The sequence below is a fragment of the Callorhinus ursinus genome, unplaced genomic scaffold (genome assembly GCF_003265705.2).
Source record: "Callorhinus ursinus isolate GAN/ISIS: 27379988/994484 unplaced genomic scaffold, GSC_fseal_2.0 scaffold3, whole genome shotgun sequence".
In the NCBI taxonomy this organism is placed as follows: Eukaryota; Metazoa; Chordata; class Mammalia; order Carnivora; family Otariidae; genus Callorhinus; species Callorhinus ursinus.
This window is the reverse complement of record NW_027397065.1, coordinates 68,336,694-68,361,341: the sequence shown is the minus strand read 5'-3', so window position 1 is coordinate 68,361,341 and position 24,648 is coordinate 68,336,694. Positions and strand designations below refer to the sequence as shown.

General features: G+C 37.9%; 2 protein-coding genes across 12 annotated transcripts in view; one reads left to right on the top strand and one right to left on the bottom strand.

The window, feature by feature from the left end:
- Nucleotides 1-3,312, bottom strand: part of DROSHA (drosha ribonuclease III) — a 119,847-nt gene extending 116,535 nt beyond the window's left edge. For 5 of the 6 annotated variants that reach the window (XM_025867440.2, XM_025867442.2, XM_025867443.2 and 2 more), the window contains exons 1-3: nucleotides 3,208-3,312; nucleotides 1,110-1,236; nucleotides 156-221 (exon numbers count right to left, since the gene is read on the bottom strand). In XM_025867440.2, coding sequence (XP_025723225.1) covers nucleotides 156-175 — 20 coding nt within the window. In that variant the 5' untranslated portion in view covers nucleotides 176-221; nucleotides 1,110-1,236; nucleotides 3,208-3,312. The remainder of the gene's footprint in view (nucleotides 1-155; nucleotides 222-1,109; nucleotides 1,237-3,207) is intronic. The other variant, XM_025867441.2, reaches the window with a different exon arrangement.
- Nucleotides 3,313-3,514: 202 nt separating this feature from the next.
- Nucleotides 3,515-24,607, top strand: CUNH5orf22 (chromosome unknown C5orf22 homolog). Of its 6 annotated transcripts, XM_025867439.2 has the most exons (10): nucleotides 3,515-3,690; nucleotides 4,932-5,077; nucleotides 7,299-7,448; nucleotides 9,628-10,057; nucleotides 12,047-12,109; nucleotides 12,351-12,472; nucleotides 15,727-15,793; nucleotides 17,607-17,746; nucleotides 20,932-21,080; nucleotides 23,710-24,607. In XM_025867439.2, exons 1-9 carry the CDS (start codon nucleotides 3,589-3,591, stop codon nucleotides 21,062-21,064), a joined length of 1,353 nt encoding a protein of 450 aa, XP_025723224.1. In that variant the 5' UTR covers nucleotides 3,515-3,588; the 3' UTR covers nucleotides 21,065-21,080; nucleotides 23,710-24,607. The 6 variants fall into 6 exon arrangements, 5 of the variants coding, with proteins under 5 accessions (XP_025723224.1, XP_025723223.1, XP_073747158.1 ...); XR_003207098.2 differs by lacking the exons at nucleotides 20,932-21,080; nucleotides 23,710-24,607 and adding an exon at nucleotides 14,877-15,075 and having other exon boundaries at nucleotides 17,607-17,657; XM_025867438.2 differs by lacking the exon at nucleotides 23,710-24,607 and having other exon boundaries at nucleotides 20,932-22,967.
- Nucleotides 24,608-24,648: the final 41 nt, after the last annotated feature.

Genomic DNA, 24,648 nt, shown 5'->3' with positions numbered 1-24,648 from the left:
TGGACCGTGCTCCCAGCCATGTACCTGCCCCATATGAATACATTTCCTCCTCTCTGCACATATCAAATTCCTTCCCACTCTCTAGGGCCCAGTGCCAGTGTTTGCTCTTCTCTCTGCTCTCCCAAAACTCCCACCATTACTGTCACACCACTCACCACGTATTGCCTTGCATCATGATGTACTGTCTGGATATGTCACATCTTCCACAGAGAATATAAGCGCTAGAGGACAGAAAGAATAAAATAGGCATAAAAATGTTTCCCAAACTGCTAATGTCTGCAATCATCTTAACACTGATTTTGCATTCTCCAATGCATTGAGCATACTGACAAATTAAGAGTATGTTCCCCCGAATTAAAGTTTACAACTAACTTTTAAGATGTCCTTATCACAATGAGACTAGCAATCAAATTCAAATACAATTTGTAAACACAACAGTTATCCTTGATTTCATCCTCAGCTTTCCATTGAAGAATGCTGTGAACGTGAATGACTTTCCAAATACTTAAGCTTCGGCAAATATTTTAAAAACTCAAATAAATATTAAATACAAAAAACTTTAATGTAGAAGCATCTTCCTAAAGTATCTAACTAAAAGTTTTACCAATAGGCTTAAGGTAGATTTTTACAAAGATTCAAGAAAATAATGTCAGATTATCTAGCTGTCTCAATCACTGTGCTTAATAACTAGTAGGCATCAGATAATATCTGATTTATGATTATCATTCAGTCTAAGGCCTTCATGATAAACCTAGGACCTACACAGTTGACCTGCCACCACAGGCTACTCATGGCTCATGGCCAACAGAATCGAATTCAAACTCCATGCTTGGCAATTAAGGCCTTCTACAACCTGGACCCAACTTCTTCCAGGCTTATCCTCTATCACCTTCCCTATGAAGTACCTATAAGCCCAGATTTTCCCAGCTGCCTAACATACCAGCTTGCTCTTTGCTCCCGCTCTTCTAAAATCCCCTGCTCTATGAATCTACCCACTGACTTTCATCTACCTATGTCAAATGCCACCTCTTCTGTGAAGCCTTTCCTAGTTCCCTTTAGAAAGTAATCCCATTCCCTCTAGACTTACTTACTTCTTTTACAGCACTTACCAGAGACTGTCTCATATTATAGTCATGTGTGCACATTTCTAACTCCTCCACTAGATTATTAGCTTCTTGAGGACATGGGTTGATTCATAGTCATTTCTGTATCCTTCACAGCCCCTGGCAGAACATCCTGTACATAGTAGGTGGTCAATAAATGTTTACTATCTCATCAATGGCATATGTTTCTATGTTGCTACTGTACACTTCCCTTTCACATATATCCATGACATATTTGTAGTATCAAAACCAGACAAAGAGTAGGCCTTTTCACAGATTCATGCGATATTCAGTGAGCCTATACAAGTCGCAGGCCCTGTGGACTCAAAGTTGAGTAGGACACATAGCCTGCAAGACTCAAGCTCTGAATTCACTTTAAAAAAATACATTTAAAAAAATAAATAAATAAATAAGGCAATAAACAAGAGAAAACAGGTATGCACAGGGTCTAGGGGAACACAAAGGAGTGTGCTGAACCTAGAAGTGGAAAACAGGATCACTAACACTTGTACAGTGTGTAATAGTTGAACTTTCGGGATTAGATCCTCATGGATGTTTCTACAGAGAGAGTATCTGGAAACACTGATTATGAAACTGACATATTGAAGGCATAGTCAGACGGTGTTATGGATGCAAACTTTAATTCAAAATCAAAAGTCAAGGAATTCACTGCAACTGGAAAAGTACTTATTTTCTGCGTCTGTCTACTCCTAGGTTGCTGTTTGGAAACAGGGAAACCAAGGGAGCTGTCTCGCATAGTTAAAACGTCCAGGAACATCAGTCTATGTTGAAAGAATCGCAAAGTGTGCCCACGTTATTAAGAACAACACCCTTTCCGGGGAACCCTCCTACACTGTTGGTGGGAATGCAAGCTGGTGCAGCCACTCTGGAAAACAGTATGGAGGTTCCTCAAACAGATGAAAATAGAGCTACCATACGACCCAGCAATTGCACTACTGGGTATTTACCATAAAGATACAAATCTAGGGATCCGAAGGGGTACGTGCACCCCAATGTTTATAGCAGCAATGTCCACAATAGCCAAACTGTGGAAAGAGCCAAGATGTCCATCGACAGATGAATGGGTAAAGAAGATGTGGTATATATACACAATGGAATATTATGCAGCCATCAAAAGGAATGAGATCTTGCCATTTGCAATGACGTGGATGGGACGGGAGAGTGTTATGCTGAGTGAAATAAGTCAATCAGAGAAAGACATGTATCATATGATCTCACTGATATGAGGAATTCTTAATCTCAGGAAACAAACTGAGGGTTGCTGGAGTGGTGGGGGGTGGGAGGGATGGGGGTGCTGGGTGATAGTGGGGAGGGTATGTGCTATGGTGAGCACTGTGAATTGTGCAAGACTGTTGAATCACAGATCTGTACTTCTGAAACAAATAATGCAAGATATGTTAAGAAAAAAGAAAAAGAAGAAGAAGATAGCAGGAGGGGAAGAATGAAGGGGAGTAAGTCGGAGGGGGAGACGAACCATGAGAGACGATGGACTCTGAAAAACAAACTGAGGGTTCTAGAGGGGAGGAGGGTGGGGGGATGGGTTAGCCTAGTGATGGGTATTAAAGAGGGCACATTCTGCGTGGAGCACTGGGTGTTACGCACAAACAACGAATCATGGAACACTACATCAAAAACTAATGATGTAATGTATGGTGATTAACATAACAATAAAAAATTTTTAAAAAAAAGAACACCCTTTCCTTCACTTGCATCCCCAAGCCAGTCACCTTCGTCCAGCTGATTTGTAATTGCGTGTCTCCCTGTTTGCATCTCCCGCCAGACTGTGAGCCCCACGAGGCAAGCGCTCGGCTTACGGTCTCCCTCCGCTCCGAGACCCGGGCGGTCCCAGCCCTGGACCACCGCACGCGCTCCATAAATGAATGAAAGGCCGCATTTTTCACTTCTATTTGTTTGCGGGATTCGGGCCTAGGGTCGCTTTTTTGCCCTTAGCTGCAGATCTGAAGAGGGACTGCCCGACCTTAACTCGAAAGCGCCTCTCGCCCCAGCCCCGGACTCCAGACCCGTTTAAACCGGACACTCGGAAAGGCTCCCTCTTCCAACACCCGCAAGTTGCCCCTTTTACCTACAAAAGGCTCTCGGGCCGCGAGGTTGCCGTCAAAGCAAAGTCAGGCTTATTCTGCAGCCGCCAAGACCATAGCGCCACCCGCGCCTCCGGAACAGGAAACCGAAGAAATTAAAAAGCAAACCTGAAAAAGCTGGACCGCGACAGGGAAAGCTCTTGGGCGGGCCACAGCGCCTTGTGCTCGGTGATTGGCGCGTCAACGAGAGCGATGGGCAAAAAAGCCAATAGCCTTCGTAGAGCGCCCCGGCGCCCGCCCCCTGCCCTCTACATCTTCCAATGAGAAACCGCAACCGGGTGAGCGCGCGTTTCCACCCGGGAGGGGCTGTGGGGCTGCAGCTCCGGCGGTCCGGGCTCCTAGCCTGGCGATTGCGGCTCGCTGGGATGCTCCGGCGCGGGAAAAGCATGGGCGACGCTGTGGGAGAGCGCGGTCGCCTCCGGCGCTACCCCAAGCTCCCAGTGTGGGTCGTGGAGGATCACCAGGAGGTGAGCTGGCGGCTGCCTGGGCCTGGGGCAATATCGCGCGAGGGCCAAGGAGGTTGCGGAGCCTCGGCATCGAAGGCCAGAGAGAGGCAGAATTTGTTACCCGCGCGAGTTCCATTGCTGTGATGGAAAAGCACCGAAACGACTAACTTGGGAGACTAGGCGCTGACGTTTATTGAATCGCTTACTATGCGTCGGGCAGCTCATTTAACCTTCACGGTTTGCCCAGAATCCCACACCAACAACTGGCGGCGTCGGGATTCGAACCTGAGCTTTTCTCACTGCAGAACCCCGTGTCCTTAACCTGCCGGTTAACGCAGGCTTCCAGCTTTCCCCGGCGTCTCCATCACGGCACGGCTGTGTGTAGGTGGGAAGCTTTTTGTAAGGAACGTGGGCTGCCATCTGTGATAGAGGGACTGTCATCGTAGCACTCCTAGGGCTGTTGGTATTGTGTGCTTAGTGTGTACAGAATTCTTTTTACACCGAGCCCTGCTTTTATAAACACGAAAGATATTTCCCTTTTTTATGGCAGTGCTGCTTTGGAGTAGCTAAAACGGTGCCTTAATCTAGTCTTCTGGAAGGGAGGCCCATGGATTCGAGACTTTTTTTTTTTTTTTTTTTTAATTAACAGGCCTTGGAAGCTCTCTGGTTATGAAAGGGGGAGAGGATGATTCCGGGTTTGTGGATGGAGAAAGGAAGTTGAGTTTCCCAGGACCAAGAGACAGTGTGTATGGGCCTGAGAAAAAGCACAAGGGCGGGTTAAGCGGTGCTTTCAAATTCAGTATTAAACCTAGAACTACAGGGACTGTAACAGAACAGGACCCTTAGAGACCGCCTAGCCTAGCTCCATCATCCTAAGGTGTGGAAAAGGCCAGAAGACCCAAGGTAGCTTGAACACATCCTTATGCCGCAATGTATATTAACTACCAGTTTTTTCCTGAGGGCCAATCCTTGTCTGTTTACCCACATTATCTTTTGAGTTTGTGATGGGGCAAGATGGCAGCAAGAGACACCCATTAAAGCCTTTGGAGGTGCAAGCTGGAACTTCTGAGGAAAAAATAAAGCTTGGGAACGCTATCTAAACCCATCTACAGTGAACAAATTTTATATTTTCCTACTTTTTAGCAACTCGGTGTGCTTCAAATTATGTGTAGTTATGTTAAGCATTGTTTTTCAGGCTGCAGCTGAGTATATGCTTATGATTGCAGTGCTAATTCCAAATGTGTGCATGTGTTTTTTTACAGGTCCTGCCTTATATATACCGGGCCATTGGCTCAAAGCATCTTCCTGCCAGTAACATAAGTTTTGTGCATTTTGATTCACACCCAGACCTCCTTATTCCTGTGAATATGCCAGCTGACACAGTGTTTGACAAGGAAACACTTTTCGGGTAATACGTGGTTTTTGTTAATGATTTTTTTTTTTTAAGTAGACTCTGCCCCCGATGGGGGGCTCAAACTCAAGATCCTGAAACCAAGAGCCACATGCTCCACCAACTGAGCCAGCCAGGCATCCCTCTTAATGATCTTTTATGTGTTTGAAATACAATTTGCAGTACATGATAAACAAGGGAAATAGACTTTGCTGAGCTCATGAGTTTTGTTTTTGTTTTGTTTGCCTTTTTTATTTTATTTAGAGCAAGTGTTGACAGATTTTTTCTTCAAGAGCCAGATAGTAAATATCTTAAGTTTGCTCACCATATGGTCTCTGTTGCAACTACTTATCTCTGCCCTTATAGTAGGAAAGCAACCATGGACATTGTGTAACAAATAGCTGTGGCTATGTTCCAATAAAACTTTATTTACAAAAACGAGTGGCTTAGCCAATGTTTGCCAACCTCAGCTTTAGAATATAGAATTTTAGAAGTAGAAGAGACTTTAGAAGTTACCTAAGCCAGTTCTCCCTTCCTCTCCCCTTTAAAAGTCTGAATACTAAGGCTCAAGAAAATGTGTTTAAACACGTTGTTCAATGGTTGTATAGGCAACACATCTTTAATTTTATATCCTTCCTTCCAGTATTGAGTCCTTCCAACGTCTAAATTTGTACTACTTTCCCCTAGAAGGGTCATATATAATATATTTCTAAATAAAGACTTACTAGACTCTCTTCTGTAATAAAGTTCTCTGAAATTCTGCCACTGTCTCCTTATGTATGCATTTGTTAGGATGTAGCCTAGTCATACAATGTAAAAAATTACATACATAGCAGTAATTTTTCTTTATAATATAAAATTAAAAGATAGATGCTAGCATGAATTAACTTTGCCCTACTACATTTCTTTCAGTTGACTTTTTCCAGAACTCCATTTTAGAGAACTAATTTCTAAAGAAATGTGGTAGCTCTACCATTGTTGTTACTCTCTTTTATATTTAGAGGTTTTATATTTTAGAAATTGAAAAGAATTATGAAACAAGTATGCAGACTGTACAGTTAGTCATAGAATAATAATTCTTAAACTTTTTAGTCTGAGAATTCCTGTACCCCCTTAAAAATTACTGAGCATTTTTCTAAGTGTGGGTTATATCTATTCACATTTACCATATTTGAAATTAAAACTGAGAAATGTTTAAAATATTAATTCATTTCAAAATAATAGACTTCAATATGTTAGCATAAATATATTTTTATGAAAAATATATTTTCTAAAGCAAAAAAATATAGTAAGAAGAGTAACCGTGTTTAAGTTTTTGCACATCTCTGATATTTGTCTTTATAGGAGACAGCTAGATTCTCATATCTGCTTCCACATTCAGTCTGTTGCCATATGTTGTTTTGGTGGAAGTAAATGAAGAAAATTTAGAAAGAGTATTTTCATAGCCTTTTCAGATAATTATGAATATTCAGTAGCATACCAAAACTAAGAAGTAGTGGTTTTTTAAAGCTTGGTTCGAATGTAGAATCCAACAATTAAGATTCAAGTCTGAATAACCATTGTATGTTGATCAGTCTTTCTTTGAAGAAATATGATGTTCAGCTTCCAATTGAATCACAAGTGCTTTTCCTTGAGACAACCTTTGTACTTCAAAGTATGTAGCAGAAGTCCTTTTTGTGCATTTCTCATTTTGCCACCCAGAATATTTAAAATGTATACTCAGGATCAAGGTTTAATAAAATTATGAAGGACCTGGTGCCTGGGTGGCTCAGTTGGTTAAGCGACTACCTTCAGCTCAGGTCATGATCCTGGAGTCCCTGGATCGAGCCCCGCATCGGGCTCCCTGCTTAGCAGGGAGTCTGCTTCTCCCTCTGATCCTCCCCCCCTCATGTGTTTTCTCTCTCTCATTCTCTCTCTCAAATAAATAAATAAAATCTTTAAAAAAATAAAATAAAATTATGAAGGACCTTTTTACATGAAACTGGCTTTGGGAGGGGGCAGTGGTGCTTGGTAGTGAAGAATACAGTGACTACTAGTAGAGTTGGTGCCATCACCTTGATTGATCTTAGGGTACCAACCCACCATTGTTTTGCACCATCAGTGCAAATGTCAATACAATGAAAAGGGGAAATGATGCCTTAATGCCATCAGGAATATTGTTAAACTCTTGTTCTGGATGAAATTACATTTGGGAAAAGCCACTCACTAGTAGTTTCCATGCTTTCTATTTCTTTTTCAGAGAATTAAGTATTGAGAATTGGATTATGCCTGCAGTTTATGCTGGCCATTTTTCTCATGTGCTGTGGCTTCATCCCACATGGGCTCAGCAAATCAGAGAGGGCAAACATCACTTTTTAGTAGGCAGAGACACTTCTACCACAACAATCAGGTAATTTCCTCATATTTATGAGTATAAGAGGGAATGAATGCTTCTTTTATCTTATTTTGAATCCCCATAATAACTGATAAATTGTCTACGTGCAGATGGGCTCAGATTAAGCCTCAGCTCTTTTAAAGAGTTCTCAAAACACCAGGAACAAGTTTTCAAGTCCCCTGACCTTCTTCACATACCGGTAATTTATATTTTGTTGCTGGTCACGTTGGTTTTGAATAATATGATCTTCATCTTCTGGAATTCTGGTTCCATTGATGACTAATTCCATTAAATGAAGTACCTTATATATTTATCTAATGATACATTTTACTATTTCCTTACAATCTAATTATTGTCTGCTGAATTTAACAATTGGCAATAAAAAGCAAAATTACCTCATTTCGGATTTTTTTTTTGGTAAATATAATGACTAAAAAGTAGATTTGGGATTTTAGTTTTAGTAATAGATTAGCTTTAGATAATCTAAATTAAGTTACAGCATTCTTTGACTTGAGTTACATGTGCAGCTGTTTTTGTTATATAAGCTCTTTAACCGATGTTTTATGGATATTGCAATACTGTAATTATCTTTAAAAATATCATCGTGTTCTTGACTTTCTACATTCTTTTGTAATGGGATGAATGTTTTAAGCAGTGAAACCATAACTTTCTCAAAGGTGAAGGAGAGTGGAATAAAATGGTAATACATTGAAAATGAAATACAGTCTTTCTCATTGAAAGTGATACTTTTTATTTCTGATTTATCCTTAATGATACTGTTAATTTTTGTTGTGTGTTCTTATCAATTGCACAAATAACTTTGTTGTGTATCCATGAAAATTATATTTATTGAGGATGTTATGCTAAATAAATAGTAGGGCTCCACATAGAATAAATATTATATATAATACTGGTATATGTGAGAGAATGATAGTGCTTTTATTGAGTACTTCAGTGAGTAGACCTAAGTTGACTAACAGGCTTCTGCAAAATCAGATAATTTTGAGTAATCTGAAACAGACATTTGAAACTCAATGTATAATAACAGTATTAGGAAAAATTTATTATCTGGTGATTTTACTTAATCCTGCAAGTAAAAGTTTACAGAAGAGACACATACTCAAGTATGCAGTCTGAGATGCATGTGTTTATACAGATATGAACAAAGCAAAGAGTCCTTTATTAAAGAAGAAAACGAATTTAGGTTGGGGGATACAGCCTTTGTCATTCTTTGGATGGCACAATTTATAATAAGCCTGGATATTAGCTGTATTATGTCATTAGTCTTATTTTGGAAAATTAATAGCTTTTTAAATTTAAGGCTGTATAGCTGGAGGAAGGTGAGTAGGAAATAAATATTAACCATTATTTGAGTTGGATAGAGCCCGACTCTGGAAGAAGCATTTAGTTTTGCTATTCCAAGTACTTGCTAAGGCATAATATAGTTGAAAAGCTAAGAACATACTGATATGTCTAAAATCAGAAATCTGTAACTTGTAAAATGCATTCTGCATGTGTATAAGATATTTTAAAGTTGTTTTCCATATTAAAATTCATGGTTATACAGAGTTTGGCAAAGCTTTGAAACATATCAGAGGGAGCTTTTATTAAGAGAAATTATTTCCAGATGTAATTTTTCTCTTAAGTGATTATTTGGATGAAGTTGCTGCTGGTATGAGAGTGATTCAGAACACTAGCTGAAAGGAGATCATTTATTTATTTCTTTTATTAGAGTTTACCACACACAGTCCAGGGCCTATGTGGCAGTTTACAGGTTTGGAAACCCCAGTTCCTTTTATCTTTTTGCTTCATCTCCAGAGCATTGCCTTTGTCCTCGTAGTGCAAGGTGGGCTTGCCAATTGCATGTTCATGCACCAGTCAGCAGGTAGAAGGGAGCAAGGTTATATATGCTTCTCTTCCACTCACAGCCTTAGTCCAGGACTTAGTCAAATAGCCACACCTCGCTGCAAGATCAGCTATGAAATCCAGTCTACTTTGGGCAGTTACATGCACAGCTAAAACTAGGGGGAAAACTATTTGTGTAGAAAAACAGGAATTAACAAAAGTAGAGAGAACTCTTAGTTTTTGTTAAATATGTTCTTTGTTACATTTCTGCAGTGCTTTGGAAATGCTATATGAAATGTCAGCTCATTTGTCCATTTGTCTTTAAAATCATTTTTTTCCTCTAATCCAGGGTTACAAGTACAGATCATTACTTTCTAAGTGATGGTCTTTATGTAACTGAAGACCAGCTAGAGAACCAAAAACCTTTACAATTGGATGTAATTATGGTAAAACCTTATAAACCCTGTAACAATCAAGAAGAAAAAGATGCAGTGTCTTCTGCTAAGAAGCCAAAGCTAGCACTGGAAGATGCAGAAAACACTGCCTCTACTAAGTGTGACTCTTATTCAGAAGGACTGGAAAAGGACACAGTGACAGAGAGGAGGGACCAAACCTGCCTAGAGCAATCATGTTCATGTTCTTCTGAAAGCCAAGAATGTCAGACTACAGTCAGCACTGGGGAGATTCTGGAAATTTTGAAGAAAGGGGATGCATTTATTTTAGATATTGACTTGGATTTTTTTTCAGTCAAGAATCCCTTCAAAGAAATGTTCACTCAGGTAAATGTGGTATTTTTGAATTGTAGATCTTGAGAATTGTATGACATTTCTCTAGATCAGGGATCAGCAAACTTTCTGCAAACAGCCAGATATAATTACTTTATTGGGGGTCCCAAATGATTTCTATCACACATTGTTCCTTGTTGTTGTTAAACCTTTTTAAGTCATATGCACCTATTTTTTAAATTGAATTATGTATGTACCTTTCTTAATTCAAGGGCCATACAAAAACAAGTTGTAGGTTGTGGTTGCTGATCCCTGCTCTAGATAGTATTTATTATTTCATCTTTATTAATTGGGGTAATATGTATATGGGTAGTTGAAAAAACTAAAATCCCATAGTACAAGAAAGCGTATGCATTAAAGAATGTCACTCTCACCCCACTCCCATTCCCTCAGTTTGTTACCTCAGAAACAAACATCATGGCCAGTTTCTTGGTGTATCTTTCCAGAGATATTCTACATATATAAAGTGCTGTGACAAATTTTTCACTGGACCATGAGGTACCTGATTACACGTGTACTATTTGTAGCTAATGATTCAGGCCTGTGATCCTTAGGGTACCTCATCAGATCTTAAATGCAGAAAGCCAGACAATATTAGCATGCACAGATCTGAGATGGAACATTTAAGAAACCAATAAATTCATGCTCCAAGTGAGAATTCCTGGGTGTATTTTATGACACTAACTGCTTTAACATTTGGGAGGCTGTTCAAGTCTATTCTTTTTGGGATTCAAATTAACTTTTTTCTACCTAAATTCAGTGTTTGATTAGAATGATATTGCACTTTACAATCCTAAATTGCATATGTATCGGAAGCCATTGTGATTTATCAAAGACCTCTAAATAAGTATTGATTAAAAAATAGGTAAGATTTGAGGATTTAGTGTAATCTGAAACAAGAATGGGGAACCTAGAGTACTCTTCCAAGTTGCAAATAAGGGAGAAAAATTTCCATTTCTTTCTGCTTCTGTACATGGAGCCAGTAGTTATAACCATAAGTTCTTAGAATCATGAAATGACCTTAGAACTATTCAGAAAACTTGAATAGGCATGTCTGAAAGCTGAAGAAACTGACTTTAGGAATTTATTTTACAAATATACTTATCAAATATTTTTAATGAAAATTACTACAAAGTTATACAAGGAACTTAATGGCAGTTACTCCTTTTCCAGTGCTATTAGGAAACCCAGGAAGTGGAGATTTTTGTGTCCTTTTTTTTAAAGAGCATGTGCAGCAGTCCAGAGCAAGTTAAGTTCTCTTTGTTACTTATGCTTATTAGCTGTATGATCTTGGGAAAGTTACATAACCTTTCTGACCCACAGTTTCTTCAAGTATAACATCAAAATAATCACACGCAATGCTTAGGATTATTATGATGAGGGTAGTGGCACAACATTGTGCTTAGTGAACTTCAGCTCTTGCATATAAACTCTTCCCAACAGTACTCCTACAAGGGATTATTGGGGCCAGATGTACCCACCTCTAATGGGGCTATTTAGCATGCTAAAGGGGAGACATTCTCCTGCAGAGTCTGTGCTTAGAAGGCATCATTCTTCATTGTATCTGCCCCCAGTATTGCCTTTGAACTTCTGAGTTCTCTTCAGTGGCTACGGAAAGGGCGCCAAAGTGAACATGGAGAGTTTTTGTTGTTGCTATTAAAGACATGTATATTTTCTATACATAGCTAAAATCTGTTTAGATCCTTGTATCCATTTAGAATGTAGAATATTATTAGAAATCTTTCATATCAAGTCTTTTTCCATAGCTAATTTTCATACATTCTTGTCGGGATAGAGTTCCCTAAAGCAGTGACAGTGTTTACAGTAACATCTGAGTTATACATTTTCCCTGATTTTCACAGACTAATCTTTAAAGGATTATCTAAGATATTCTTATATCATAGCCATTTTTTACTTAAAGCATATCATTGAGAAAAAAATTGTTTTTTTTCCTAGTATATGGATTTTTGTTTTGTTTTCCAGGAAGAGTACAAAATCTTACAAGAGTTGTACCAGTTTAAAAAACCTGGTACCAACCTGACAGAGGTATCCTTCATTTGTTTCTTTTGGGTTTTGTCTATTTATCACATATCTAATAATATCTTATAGCTCATTAGAGTGCTCTCAAACATCTAACCAAAATCTTTGTGTGTTTATTGGGGAAGCCCATGGTTAGTACTTAACAAGTCATGGTTTTAACTAATTGAACTGCTATTTTCATCGCAATGGGATTTCACTTATTTTTTCAAAGAATAATTATAATCTTGGCTTTTCAATGTGTTTAAAGGAAGATTTGGTAGATTGTGTTGATACTCGAATTCATCAGTTAGAAGATTTAGAAGCTGCTTTTGCTGATTTATGTGATGGTGATGATGAAGAAACCGTACAGAAATGGGCTTCCAACCCTGGGTAAGACCTTGAAACATTTTTTCCCCAGCTCTATTTTAGTCCTAGATATATTGTTAAATTTGCTAGATAAATTAGTTTTTAATAATCACTGTTAAGTGCCAACACAAATTTACTAACAATGGTTAGCCTTTACTGAGTGTTTTCTATGTGCCCAATTCTAAGTTTTTTTCCTTTTCATTTATCTCATTTATTCCCTACAACAATCTGATGGCTTCATTGTTATTATGTTCATTTTATACATGAGGAAACTAAGGCACAGAGGTTTAAGTTGCTCAAAATCACATAGTAAGTGGGTATGTGCTTAATCGTTGTGCAGTGACTGCCTCTGTGATATATAAGATGTGCTAGGTCTTAGGAAAGATTAAAGATTGGTAAGACAGCCCCCATTCTAAGTAGAATAAGAAAAAAAGAATTAACCTATCAGTAAAAAAGTAAATGACTAGACAAGTAAATTATGATGTGAAAACTTGCCTCCTTTTAAGGATAGCCCAACTATGAGTAGAAGCTCAAGCTGCCCATGGCATGAGGGAGCAGGATTTGAAAGCTGGATTCTTCATCAGGTCCTCCATTGGGCCAATTGTCTCAGCATTAACATTACCTTGAAAACATGGAGAGAAAAGTTCTTTTGGCATGATCATCTGTCATTGTACAGGGCGGGGTGAAGAGTGCCTTTAGTATTAAAGCAAGTTTGAAAGAATGTTGACATAAATAGTATAGTTACTTTTCCCTAAACTAATTCTATTTTTTCTCTAATGCAGTGTAGTTGACTTACTATATTAGTCTCGGGTGTACAACATGATGAATTGATATTCTGTACATTACACAGTGCTCACCACAGTAAGCGTAGTTACCATGTCACTATACAGTGCTTTTATGATATCATTGACTACATTCCCTATGCTTTAGTTTTTATTCCTGCAACTTACTTGTTTTATGACTGGAAGTTTGGACCTCTTAGTCCCCTTCAGTTTTTTCACCTATCTCCCCACCCACTCTGGCATCCATCAGTTCTTTGTCTTTATGAGCCTGTTTGTGTTTTTGTCATCTCTTCTGATTTTTAGACTCCGTACACAAGTGAAATCATGTGGTAGTTATCTGACTTACTTTGCATAATAATCTCTAGGTCCATCCATGTTGTCATGAATGCCAAGGTTGCATTCTTTTTTATGACTGGGTAATATTCCATTGTATATATACACCACACCTTCTTTATCCATTCATCTGTCAATGGACACTTGGGTTGCTTCCATATCTTGACTATTATAAATAATGCTGTAGTAAAGATAGGTGTGCATATATCTTTTCAAATTGGTGTTTTTGTTTTCTTTGGGCAGATACCCAGCAGTGAAATTACTGGATCATATGGTATTTCTATTTTTAATTTTTTGTGGAACTTCCATACTGTTTTCCCAGTGGCTGCACCAGTTTACACTTTTACCAGCAGTACACCAAAGCTCCCTTTTCTCCACATCCTCATCAACACTTGTTATTTCTTGTTTGATTCTAGCCATTGTGACTGGTGTGGGGTCATTTCTCACTGTGGTTTTGGTTTACATTTCCCTGATGATTAGTGATGTTAAGTCTCTGAAATAATTCTTTAAATCATATAAACTCAAAAGGCCAGAAAACTAAAATAGAACCATCAGACACAAACTTTTTTGTCTACATGAGCATAGGAAACCAGAAGTAGCTTATTTTCAAATTGGTCTTCCACAAACTGAGATTATTCTCCACAGTGTAAATATAAGAAATCAGTCATAAGATAGCAACATAAATTAGAGAGTTAGAATAGTAGTACTTTGAGCCACTAAGACTTGTTATGTCATAGTTATTTAAGATAATTCATCAGATGTCTAGAAGAATACAGAAGAAACTGAAATTGAGATTGCCTCTGGGGAGAGGAATTCTATGGCTGAAAGATGAAGTTGTAAGACCGAAACATATTTTGCTATGTGTGTATATTACCTATTCAAAATATTCAGTGTAATTTTTGTTTAAAAATAAAATATTGAAAAACATCCCTGAAATATAAATATAAAACTTTATTATCACTAAGGAAAACCATGGTATTATATTTATCACATCAGTAAATATTGACCAGGCACTTTAACATCAGTTCACGCTTTTCCTCTTCAGCATAGAATGCTAATTCGAAAAATGATTCCCTCCTTTTTGAAATTATGATGGGAAAGGGAGATGTAGAAATAACTCATGGGATATGATTCTTTCTTGAAATATTGAAAAGTACCTATTATTTTGTGGTTCTGTGATGTCTCAAGCCAAGCTTAAAACTTAAAACAGCATGAAAACCTTGGAGTCCTGATCTAGCCCATAGACGGGTCCACCTTTCACTGAAACTCGCTGTGCCTGTGAGCATGCCTGGTTAACTCTTCATCACCTGCAGGGGGTTCTCTCACAGACTTGAAGAAACAATGAGGCTACAACAGAAGCGAGTCCAGACTGTGGCTGGAATTGGGGGAAAAAAGAATAGCACAAAGGAAAAGTGGGTGAGACAAGCAAGAAAAGTCTCCCCAAACTTACCATGCCCCTGAAGGGCCAGATCCTCAGCATGAAGGAGTCTTCACTATTAAGAAGTAGAGGAGGTAGGTGATTAGGGTCCAGAAGCCCAGAAAGTGTTTTTAATAAAAAGAAAGAAGTAACAGGATGAGTGGATAGATAGGCCTCCATGCCTCCCTTTTTCTTTCCTTTTTCCCCCTCCCACCAGATGAGTAGACATTGGTGGGGGAGACAAAATGCTAGAACCATTAATTAATTAATCATGCCTTCCAAAGAGTTCCACCTAAATTAAATCACTTAAAGGCAGTATTGTTAGTATACCAAATGGTATAGAACTTTTCCAGTTATAATTGTGTATGTCAAATATGTTCTTAAATTTTTTTAACTTTTGGGAAACTATCTTTTTTCATCACTGTGTGCTAAAGGCACTTAGTTTTCTTGCTGATGAAAATAATTTTTAAAGTCACAGTAGAGCTTCCATTTCTAAAGAAGAGGAAAATCTCAGTTTCTTGAGTGCTAATTTTCAACCTTTAACACAATCTGTAATCTTGTAGGTAAGAAAAAACAGAGAACATCTATTTCTTAATATTTTAAGATGATATTTGAATATCTTTATCTTTCTCAAACATCATGTGAAACATATTGTTAAAGGTAAATTTTAAATGTAATAGATCATTTGCTTCTATAATTGTAGTCGAGGTGGTGTGATGTTTAATTGAAGGGTGACTTTTTTCCAGAATGGAATCACTAATTCCACTTGTACAGAGTTTGAAAAAACGGATGGAAGTACCAGACTATGAAATGGTAAATACTTTATATTAAAGTATATAGAAAGGCATTTTTCTGAGTAGAAAAAGTACTTTTTGTTAAAGTGGTTTTCTTTTGTGTTCCAGGAAAGTGTAAATGAATTATTTTTTTTAAATGAGAAGACCTGAAAAAATACATAACTTTTTAGAAGTCAGAATACTGGAAAAGTTTTCCAGAAAAAATAAGCTTTTCCCAATTTTATGTATGAAGCAAAAGTGCTGTGTATGTTTTTATTTTGTCCCTTATTTATTAATTCGTTTTCATAGTCCCTTCCTCCTCCTTTCTTTCCTCTCTCTGAAGACTTTCCTGATTGTAAAAACCAAGAGAAAGACAAAAAGGTGCTCTGGCAAGTGCATCTCAACTGTTATCAGCTGTATCACTGACTTTGTTTGCCAACAGTGATCTGAAAGCTATGGTAAAAGTGGATACCTCAATGATAATTGCTTTTATTTTTATATCATTTCGCAGTTTTTGAAGCATAAATTTTCCCATTTGAAGTTCAAGTGTCTTTTTAGATTTTGTGCGAAAACTGAGACCTGCAAGTCTTCTTTTACTCCTGGTGCTGCTTTGACTTCAATAAATTGTGTTTTTGCTCTCATGTTTTCTTTAGTTGTGGTATACAATCAAACCTCCTTATTTGAACTGAAGTTTATGTACTGATTTAATGCCAACTTTATAAGAATAAAAAAATACTAATGAAAGAATATTTTGGTTAAATTGGAGCTAGTCCAAAACCCACTTTTTTTTTTTTAATGGCAATTTTTAAGAATGATAAGAGTTGGAAGATACTTAGGATTTTAAAATGCTTTCAGCTTGCATGGCATTGTTGAATGTGTTTTCATGCAGGTCTGCTGTAAATGTTACATTGCATCAGGATTTTCCAGTGGTAGATGGGGTTTTGGACATTGCTGAAAGAAGGAAGGGTTAGAATGGGCTTGATTGCAGATTATGGAATCAAATATGATGTGCCTATAGCTGCAGGATTAGACCACTAAGTGTTTTGATCCTTTCAATAGAAAAGAACATGCACATTCTGTCATTTTCCTACATTGATTGTTCCTAGTTAAAATTTTGATGTGTATCCAGAGCCTTCAATAAAATAGATTAATGGGGGTTTTTTCCCATGCTTTGCACTCATATACACTAGGCAAAACAGTGACATATTGAGTTCCGTTTTTCAAAACTTCAAAGCAGAGGATGTAAAATGTTAGCCCATGAGCCACTTCTAACTTTCAGGCATAGTTGAGTGCTAAGACTGGAACACCAGTCATTGACATTTAAAAAACACATCTATAGATGTCAGTAGTATGTGATTGTACATATAAAGGATACATAAGAAACTGGTAACAGGAGAAAGACTTTCCCTTATATCCTCCTGAAGCTTTGAACATAGTACTAGATTAGAGGCATGTGTCTAAAAAAAAAAAAAATGTTGGAAAGAAGAGGTAAGATGAGAATATGTATAGTTTTATATCCGCTTTTAGAATCTAGGTGAAATGGATAATTTGCTAGAAAATAGGAATTATCAAAATAGACTCAAAGACAGAAACTGAATTCAAAATTACAAAATTAAAAAGTAGTTAAAAGAATTATTCCTATAAAAGACATCAGACCCAAACAGCTGTACAGGCCAGTTCTTCCAAAACTTTAAAGAATAGAGAACTTCTGTGGCACAGAAACTACTGAGGAAAAAAACAATCCCAGTCCACAACAATATTATAAGATTTGTCAGCAAGGACATTAATGGTTAAAGAATCTTCTAAAAACAATAAAGACTTAACAGGGTAATTTTTAATTTTCTTATTTTCAGGTTCACCAGGCTGGTCTAACCTGTGATTACTCAGAACTTCCTCACCACATCAGCACAGAACAAGAAATTGAGTATCTTATTCAGTCTGTATATTATTTACTGAAAAATTTACCAAAACCTACTCTTGTGACCATTGCAAGGTAGGTGTGGTAGCCTGAATAATGACCCACCAAAGATATTCACATCCTAATCTCCAGAACCTGTGTTTATGTTATCTTGTATAGGAAAAGAGACTGCAGATATAATTAACTCGAGGATCTTGAAATGAGGAGATTAGCCAGGATTATCCAGTGGCCAGTGTGCTCCCAGTGGTCCTTATAAAAGGAGGACAAGAGGGTCAGAATCAGAAATCGAAAGATGCTACGCTGCCGGCTTTGAAGATGGAGGGAATAGGGCCACAAGCAAAGGAATACAGGCAGCCTCTAGAAGCTGGAGAGACAGGGAAACAGATTCTCCCCTAGAACCTAGAGAAGAAGGCAGCCCTGCTAGCATCTTCACTGTAGGACTCGGGTAATAACTTTGTGTTGCTTTAAGCCTCTGAGTTTGTGGTAATTTGTTATAGCAGCCATGGGAAATTAATACAGTCCCAATAGATGAATCTAATGATTACTATTACAGTAATTCTAATCAATTTTTCACCTACTTGGCTCAAAATTCAGATGTATTTTCTCTTTCCTCTTAGTGATGGTTGGGAAACAACATACAGTTCTTATTGTCTTGTCTTTGAAGTTGGTGATACTGTTCAGATGAACACAAGAATTCCCATTTGTGTGTCTCCAGAAGACTATTTAGCTGCTGCCATGTTTCAGATTTGAGAATAATGTGCTGAAAGTTAAACAATTTAATAAAACTTTTCTGTGTTAATCTTTGGGCTGGTTTTATATGGAACTGTGAGGTTAATACTTTAATATTTTATGACAAATATTTTGTAGTGTCCTTTTACCATCCTGAAATGAAATTCATAGATAATCTAACCTACATACATACATGGTTTAAGTACATAGAAATATTATACATAATATACAGATAATATAATTGTCTTAGTTCATTCAGGCTGCAGTAACAGAATACCATAGACCATGTGGCTTATAAACAGAAGTTCACTCCTCACAGTCCTGGAGGCTGGGAAGTTCAAGAGGCAGTCACTCACAGATTCAGTGTGGTGAAGACCTGCTTCCTCGGTTACAGACCGCAGTCTTCTCCCTATAACCTCACATGGTGGAAGGCGTGAGGAGCTCTCTGGGGTCTCATTCATAATGGCATTAATCTCATTCATGAGGAATCCACCCTCATGATTTAATCACCTCCAAATATGATCACTTTGGGAATTAGATTCAACATAAGGATTTTGGAAGGACACAAACATTTAGTTAATAACAATAGCCTACCTGTACACATAATTTAAATATATGTTTATATATGTATACATACACAAAAATCGTTGTAACATAAAAGAAATGAAAGTAACTGATAAAGTAATATGTATTAAAATGCCACACAAGGGGTGCTTGGGTGGCTCAGTCATTAAGCGTCTGCCTTCGTCTCGGGTGGTGATCTCGGGGTCCTTGGCCCTATGTTGGGCTCCCTGCTCAGAAGGGAATCTGCTTCTCCCTCTCCCTCTGCCCTTCCCTCTCACTTGTGAGCATGCATGCGCGCTCTCTCTCTCTCAAATAATAAATAAAACCTTTTAAAAAAAATTTTTTTAAAGCCACACAAAACTAGCTTCTTTACAGAGTCACTAAATGTAAAGTTGCAAGTGCAGACAGATACTCATGTGATGTATTGGCCAAATACCATGAACAGCACTGCCGTAGTGACATGGATTTTCTAGTCCTAACAACCTCTTGGTAAAGTTCTGAACTTAAAGTCCAGTCTTCTCAATATACAGAATAGCTGCATTCCTGGGAAATTTAGTTCATATTTAATCCATTTTCAAAAATACTTTGTTCATATGTAGAAGAGCATTAAGTTCTAGGCTCAAGAATTAAAAACACGTTTTTTCACTTATGTGAGTATTCTGTGGACTTTGGAAAGTATATAGGACACGGGACAAGTATTTATATTTACATTCATATTGCAGGTCTGTCCCGCATATTGCAAGCATTCTGGCAGCCCTGCCCTCTTGCCTTAGCCCCTTGTCATTGTGACAATCAAAAATGTACTTGCAGGTTTCCAAAACTCCCTCTTGGGGGTAGCTTCCCTCAAGAACTACTCTACAGTGTTTTAAAGAAGCCAGAAATCTTTTTGAAAGCATCAAAGTACTCCTTATTTATTAAGGCTTATAAATTAAACTTTTATATATGATATTTTCTCAAACTAGGTCTTTATCCATATGTATATATTAGACAGTATTTAATAATTTTAAATTGCTCTGTCTCATTTATTGTGTGTTATTTACATCAAGTCTCAAAAATAACCTGATCACCAGAGAATGGAATGAGTTTATCAGAAGTCTTACAGATTATGTCTTTAGGTCTAAAATGCTTGTGACAAGGACTAAGCTAGATAACTAAATCCATTTCCTTCTATCAAGATTTCCAATCCCACATCTAAATGGCTTTCCTCACCCCAGTCCAGAACCAGGAGACAGTGATGAAATCATTTCAGATCTTAATCCAGCTTAATTGTCAGTGACATTGTAACTGCTTGGTAACTGAGGTTGTAGTTGGTGATTGTGGAAAGACTCCCCAAAATACAGTTTCCTGCCCCATCCCACTTTGCTCTTTTCTCCTTAATACTACCTGGGAAACTAATCCCAAAACCAGCATGTCTCCACATTTCATTTTGGATGATCCTACATACTTGTATACTTAACAGATCGGTTTTAGAAGTGGACACCTTTTATCAGTTGGAAAGCCTCTACTCTTATCATTTCTAGCCCTATTGTGCCCATAATAAAAGAATGAGAAAGATGCCCAGTCATTAAGATAATAACCCCCGGTATTTCCAGTATCTCCCTTCGGGGGAAACAGCAGTCTAGTGATTAAGCACTGAGGCTTTGAAGACATGTTGTGTCATTTTGAATCCCAGCACCAGGACTTAGCAGCTAGGTGACCTGTGCAGGGTAATTTTCTGTTTCAGATTCCTTTTAAAGGGGTCGTAAATGTATGTATTTCATAGAATTGCTGGAAGATTAAAGAACATAATGTAATGTGCCTGACAGAGTAAACATTTAGTAGCTTTCAACTGTTACTATTCCAAAATTCAACATACCTTCATTTCGATTTTATATTGAAATCAACAAATGCAGATTTTTCTTCACCGCACAGTGTGATCTTATCTTATTTACAGGTATTTTTCTTTCTCTTTCTCTTCTTGGTTCCAGGTCAAGTCTGGATGATTACTGTCCTTCTGAGCAAGTTGACACCATTCAAGAAAAAGTCCTCAATGTGCTATGCTCCCTCTATGGAGCTGTAGACATTCAGCTGGTGTACTTAGCAGAATGTTCTCCATCTTGAAACAACAAAACACTAGGTTCCTATTACATCTTTTTTTTTTTTTTTTAGGGTTTTCATTAACTTATTTGTAAATGAGTCTTCCAGAAAAGACTTTGTTTTTATATTAACTTTAAGTTAAAATCTTTCAGGTATTTTGAATCTCAAAACAGATATCATCAGTTGTCAAAAGATGACAATTTTTTTGACATCAAGTCTACCCCCCACAATTGATTGTTGCTTATTTTTCTTCCTTTCCATCATTGTCTTCTTCATTTTGTAAGGGTTGGTTTTTTTTCCTCTTTTCCCCCTATGTCAGTTGGACTATACAAAATTCATTCATTTATTCACTCAACCGACATTTATTGAGCACTTACATGTGCCAAACATAATTAAGTGCTGGGTGTATGGTAATGAACAGAATAAGACAGGTCCCCTGCCCTCTTAGGGGACAGCTGAGAAACAAATTATGGATTATGAGAAGTGTTATGAAGGAAAGGACAACCATAAACATGTCTTAGGCATGCTGTTAGTACTCAGGGTACCCTAGCTGTATAAGAAAGTAACATTCTCAAAAGCTACTACCAAAAAAATAAACTTGCCAGTCCATGAAAATCAGAAAATCTACCTTTCCAAGACTGTCAGGGTTGTGGCCCAGCTGTTGCTGCATATTCTCATTGTTGGAGTGGAGGAGGTCTATTTGAGTAAAGTCAACTAGCAAAAATTTTCTTTGCTAATCAGAAAAGCCCTTCAGGGTTTTTGGTGCCTCCAGATTATCAGTATGGGCATTGATTATCATTATAGTTCCTAAGTGCCACTTTATTGGCAGTCTGGGTTGATAATTTCTTCAAATAAACCAGCTTTTGGTGTAAATGGAAAAAAGAGGGTGCCTGGGTGGCTCAGTCAGTAAGCGTCTGCCTTCGGCTCAGGTCATGATCCCAGGGTGCTGGGATCGAGTCCCACATCGGGGTCCCTGCTCCGCAGGAAGGCTGCTTCTCCCTCTCCCACTCCCCCTGCTTGTATTCCCTCTCTTGCTGTGTCTGTCTCTGTCAAATAAATAAAATCTTTAAAAAAGAAAAAAAGATAAATCCTTAATTCTGACCTACCATAAATACCCAAAGACTTAACTGCCTGCCAACAGCTTCTCCATGAGTAAGAGAGCCTACCTGAGTCCCTCTTAATCATGGAACTTTTCATTTGCTTAATTTACCAAAGTCTTCCCTCTTCAGTATTCCTGAGGTTCAGCAATCATTTTTACCTACCTGATTTCTTTTTTTTTTTTAAAGGTAGGATGGCATTTAGAGGAGGAAAAAAACACCCATCCATTCCTTAATCCTAATAACAGCAGTTGTTTCCATTTTTGCATGTAACTTTTGGGCCTTGACCACGTGTACATGTTGAGTTGCATGTAGCTACAATTATAATGTGTTACCTAACTTGATGGCTAATACCCAAGTCCCATTACCATTGTCACTCAATAGATGGCACCAGATCCCATTTTTCCAATGATGCTGTTTTCCAGCAAATTTTTCTCGTCACCAAATTGATTTCCCAAGGCTGATAGCATGAATGCCTATTTCTGTTGTGAAAAGCAAAGCAAAGTGATTCAACTTTCCATTTTGATAGAACATTATGTGCCAAAAAGTTTTCTCTGTAAAATCAGAATTGTAAAACAGTGCTATTTATTTTTAAATTTAAAAAAAAATTATTAGATTTCTGTAAATGGATGTTACTTTTATGAGTAAATTATTTTGTGTGCTAAAAGAAATAAAAAGGTGTGTTTTGAGGTTTTAAAGATTTAAAACCAAACTAGCACTAGTTGTATATGATCTCAGTGTGTTCATAGTACTGATCTTATGATCTGCTTGAGTAGTCATTTATTACAATTCCCATGAACTCGATGTGACTCATCATTGTTTTAACTCAGGTAGAATAAAAGGGCATGAGTTTCTTTTTTCAGAATATTCATTGTTTTGTCCTCCTGCTCTCTGAATCAAATTCAGCCCCTATTTGTTGACTAGCACCAACTTGGTAAATTATGTCACTGTGCATTTCAAATAGGAAGATACTTAGTTTATCAAAACATCCTTCATGTGTGTTCTAAGTACCAATGAGGAATACGACCGTACAGGGTTTTGGATTATGTACAAATATCACTGAAGCATGGGATTTTGAGCAATTTTTTTAAAACTGTGACTTAAATATAAGCATTGACCAGAGCTTTGGTAGTAAGTATATATTCCCCAATATCAAAGAAGCAAAGTCTTTTTTTTTCCTTCAGAAATATTTTTTGTAGCCCTCTGTCTTTGAGTGTTCTGGGTCCTCAAGGAGCTCTTAGTCAAGGTTCTTCACTCTTTATAGGATATTCTCTCTCAATCTTTATTCTGTTTTAGCAGTAGTGGCCCTGGATTGCTGGCAGTGTATATACATCATACTGCTGATAGCTTAGAGTCAGTGGTGTTTCTTAGTACAGGATCATCTCATTCACCATACATCTTAAGAGAAAGCCCTTGTGTGAAACTGAAGGAGTTTTTATTGGCTGTCTCAGAATGGCTCAAGATACATGAGGATCCTTATTGGACTGTGCTTGGCCATCCTGAGTCCCAGCACTCTCTCGTAGTGCTTGTTCCTAAACTAACTGGTCCTGCACTGTCTCTGTGGTTCTGTAGTTCCAGCTGCACTCCTAGGAACCCAAACGTCGGTGCCATCCTGTCCCTTTATCGTCACTGGGGTTCAAATGAAGTTACGGTGACTGAGGAGGTTTCTATGAACCCGGATTCTTAGGAGGGAGTTCTCTGAACGGTAAATATTCCAGTCACTCACTGGAAGGGTATGTCTTACCATTGCGAACTAGTAAGTTGGCATTCGATGCATTAGTATCTTAGCAGTTTGGTTCCTAGGATTCAGAAGCAGGAGCCCATTACCGAGGCTGAAGCAAGGCCGAGCGTGCACGATTTCACTTCCTTTGAAGACCTTGTTGAACGGTCAGCCGATCTCTAGTTACAGCTTTCCTACCATGTCTGTGTCACTTCAAAATGCTCATCAGTGGCACCTAGACCTCGAAGCCTGGCCATCAGCCATCAGCACTGTTTAGGGGCCTTAGCGCCCCAGTTGATACGAAGCATGCCAAGACGAAGATACAGAGTACAGCTGTTTTAAAAGCGTGAGCTTCAGAGAGCTACTGCCTGGCTCCAGTGTCCCCTTCTCCACTCTTCCCGCCGAATGACCTCTCTAAGCCTCAGCTTCCCTTTTACAATAAGAGAGCTTAACTCGTTGGCATATTCTGAAGAACAACATACAAAACCCTTAATGCAAGAACCAGTCAGTAAACGTTGACTATTACCTCCAAGCCCAGCCCTACTTTGAGTGTCCTGTGATGGCTGTTCCAAGTCTCCACTGCTCTTCTCATTCCTCTCCTAAATCCTGATTTTTTTAAACCCTATGTTAGTTTCTACTGAATTTCTGTGAAAAGAAGTATCAGCTTTAAGCAGAGTTACTTACAGTGTAAAAGTTTTGTCTTAAAATTAGTACAAGGATCCCTTTATTCACAATTTTATTTTTTTTAAAGATTTTATTTATTTATTTGACAGAGACAGCGAGAGCGGGAA

Excerpts from the sequence above, each read along its gene's own strand:
- CUNH5orf22 (XM_025867439.2), top strand. The coding sequence starts at position 3,589 with ATGCTCCGGCGCGGGAAAAGCATGGGCGACGCTGTGGGAGAGCGCGGT. Across the intron at positions 3,691-4,931 it reads TCGTGGAGGATCACCAGGAG|GTCCTGCCTTATATATACCG; the intron begins GTGAGCTGGCGG and ends GTTTTTTTACAG. Across the intron at positions 15,794-17,606 it reads AAGTACCAGACTATGAAATG|GTTCACCAGGCTGGTCTAAC; the intron begins GTAAATACTTTA and ends TCTTATTTTCAG.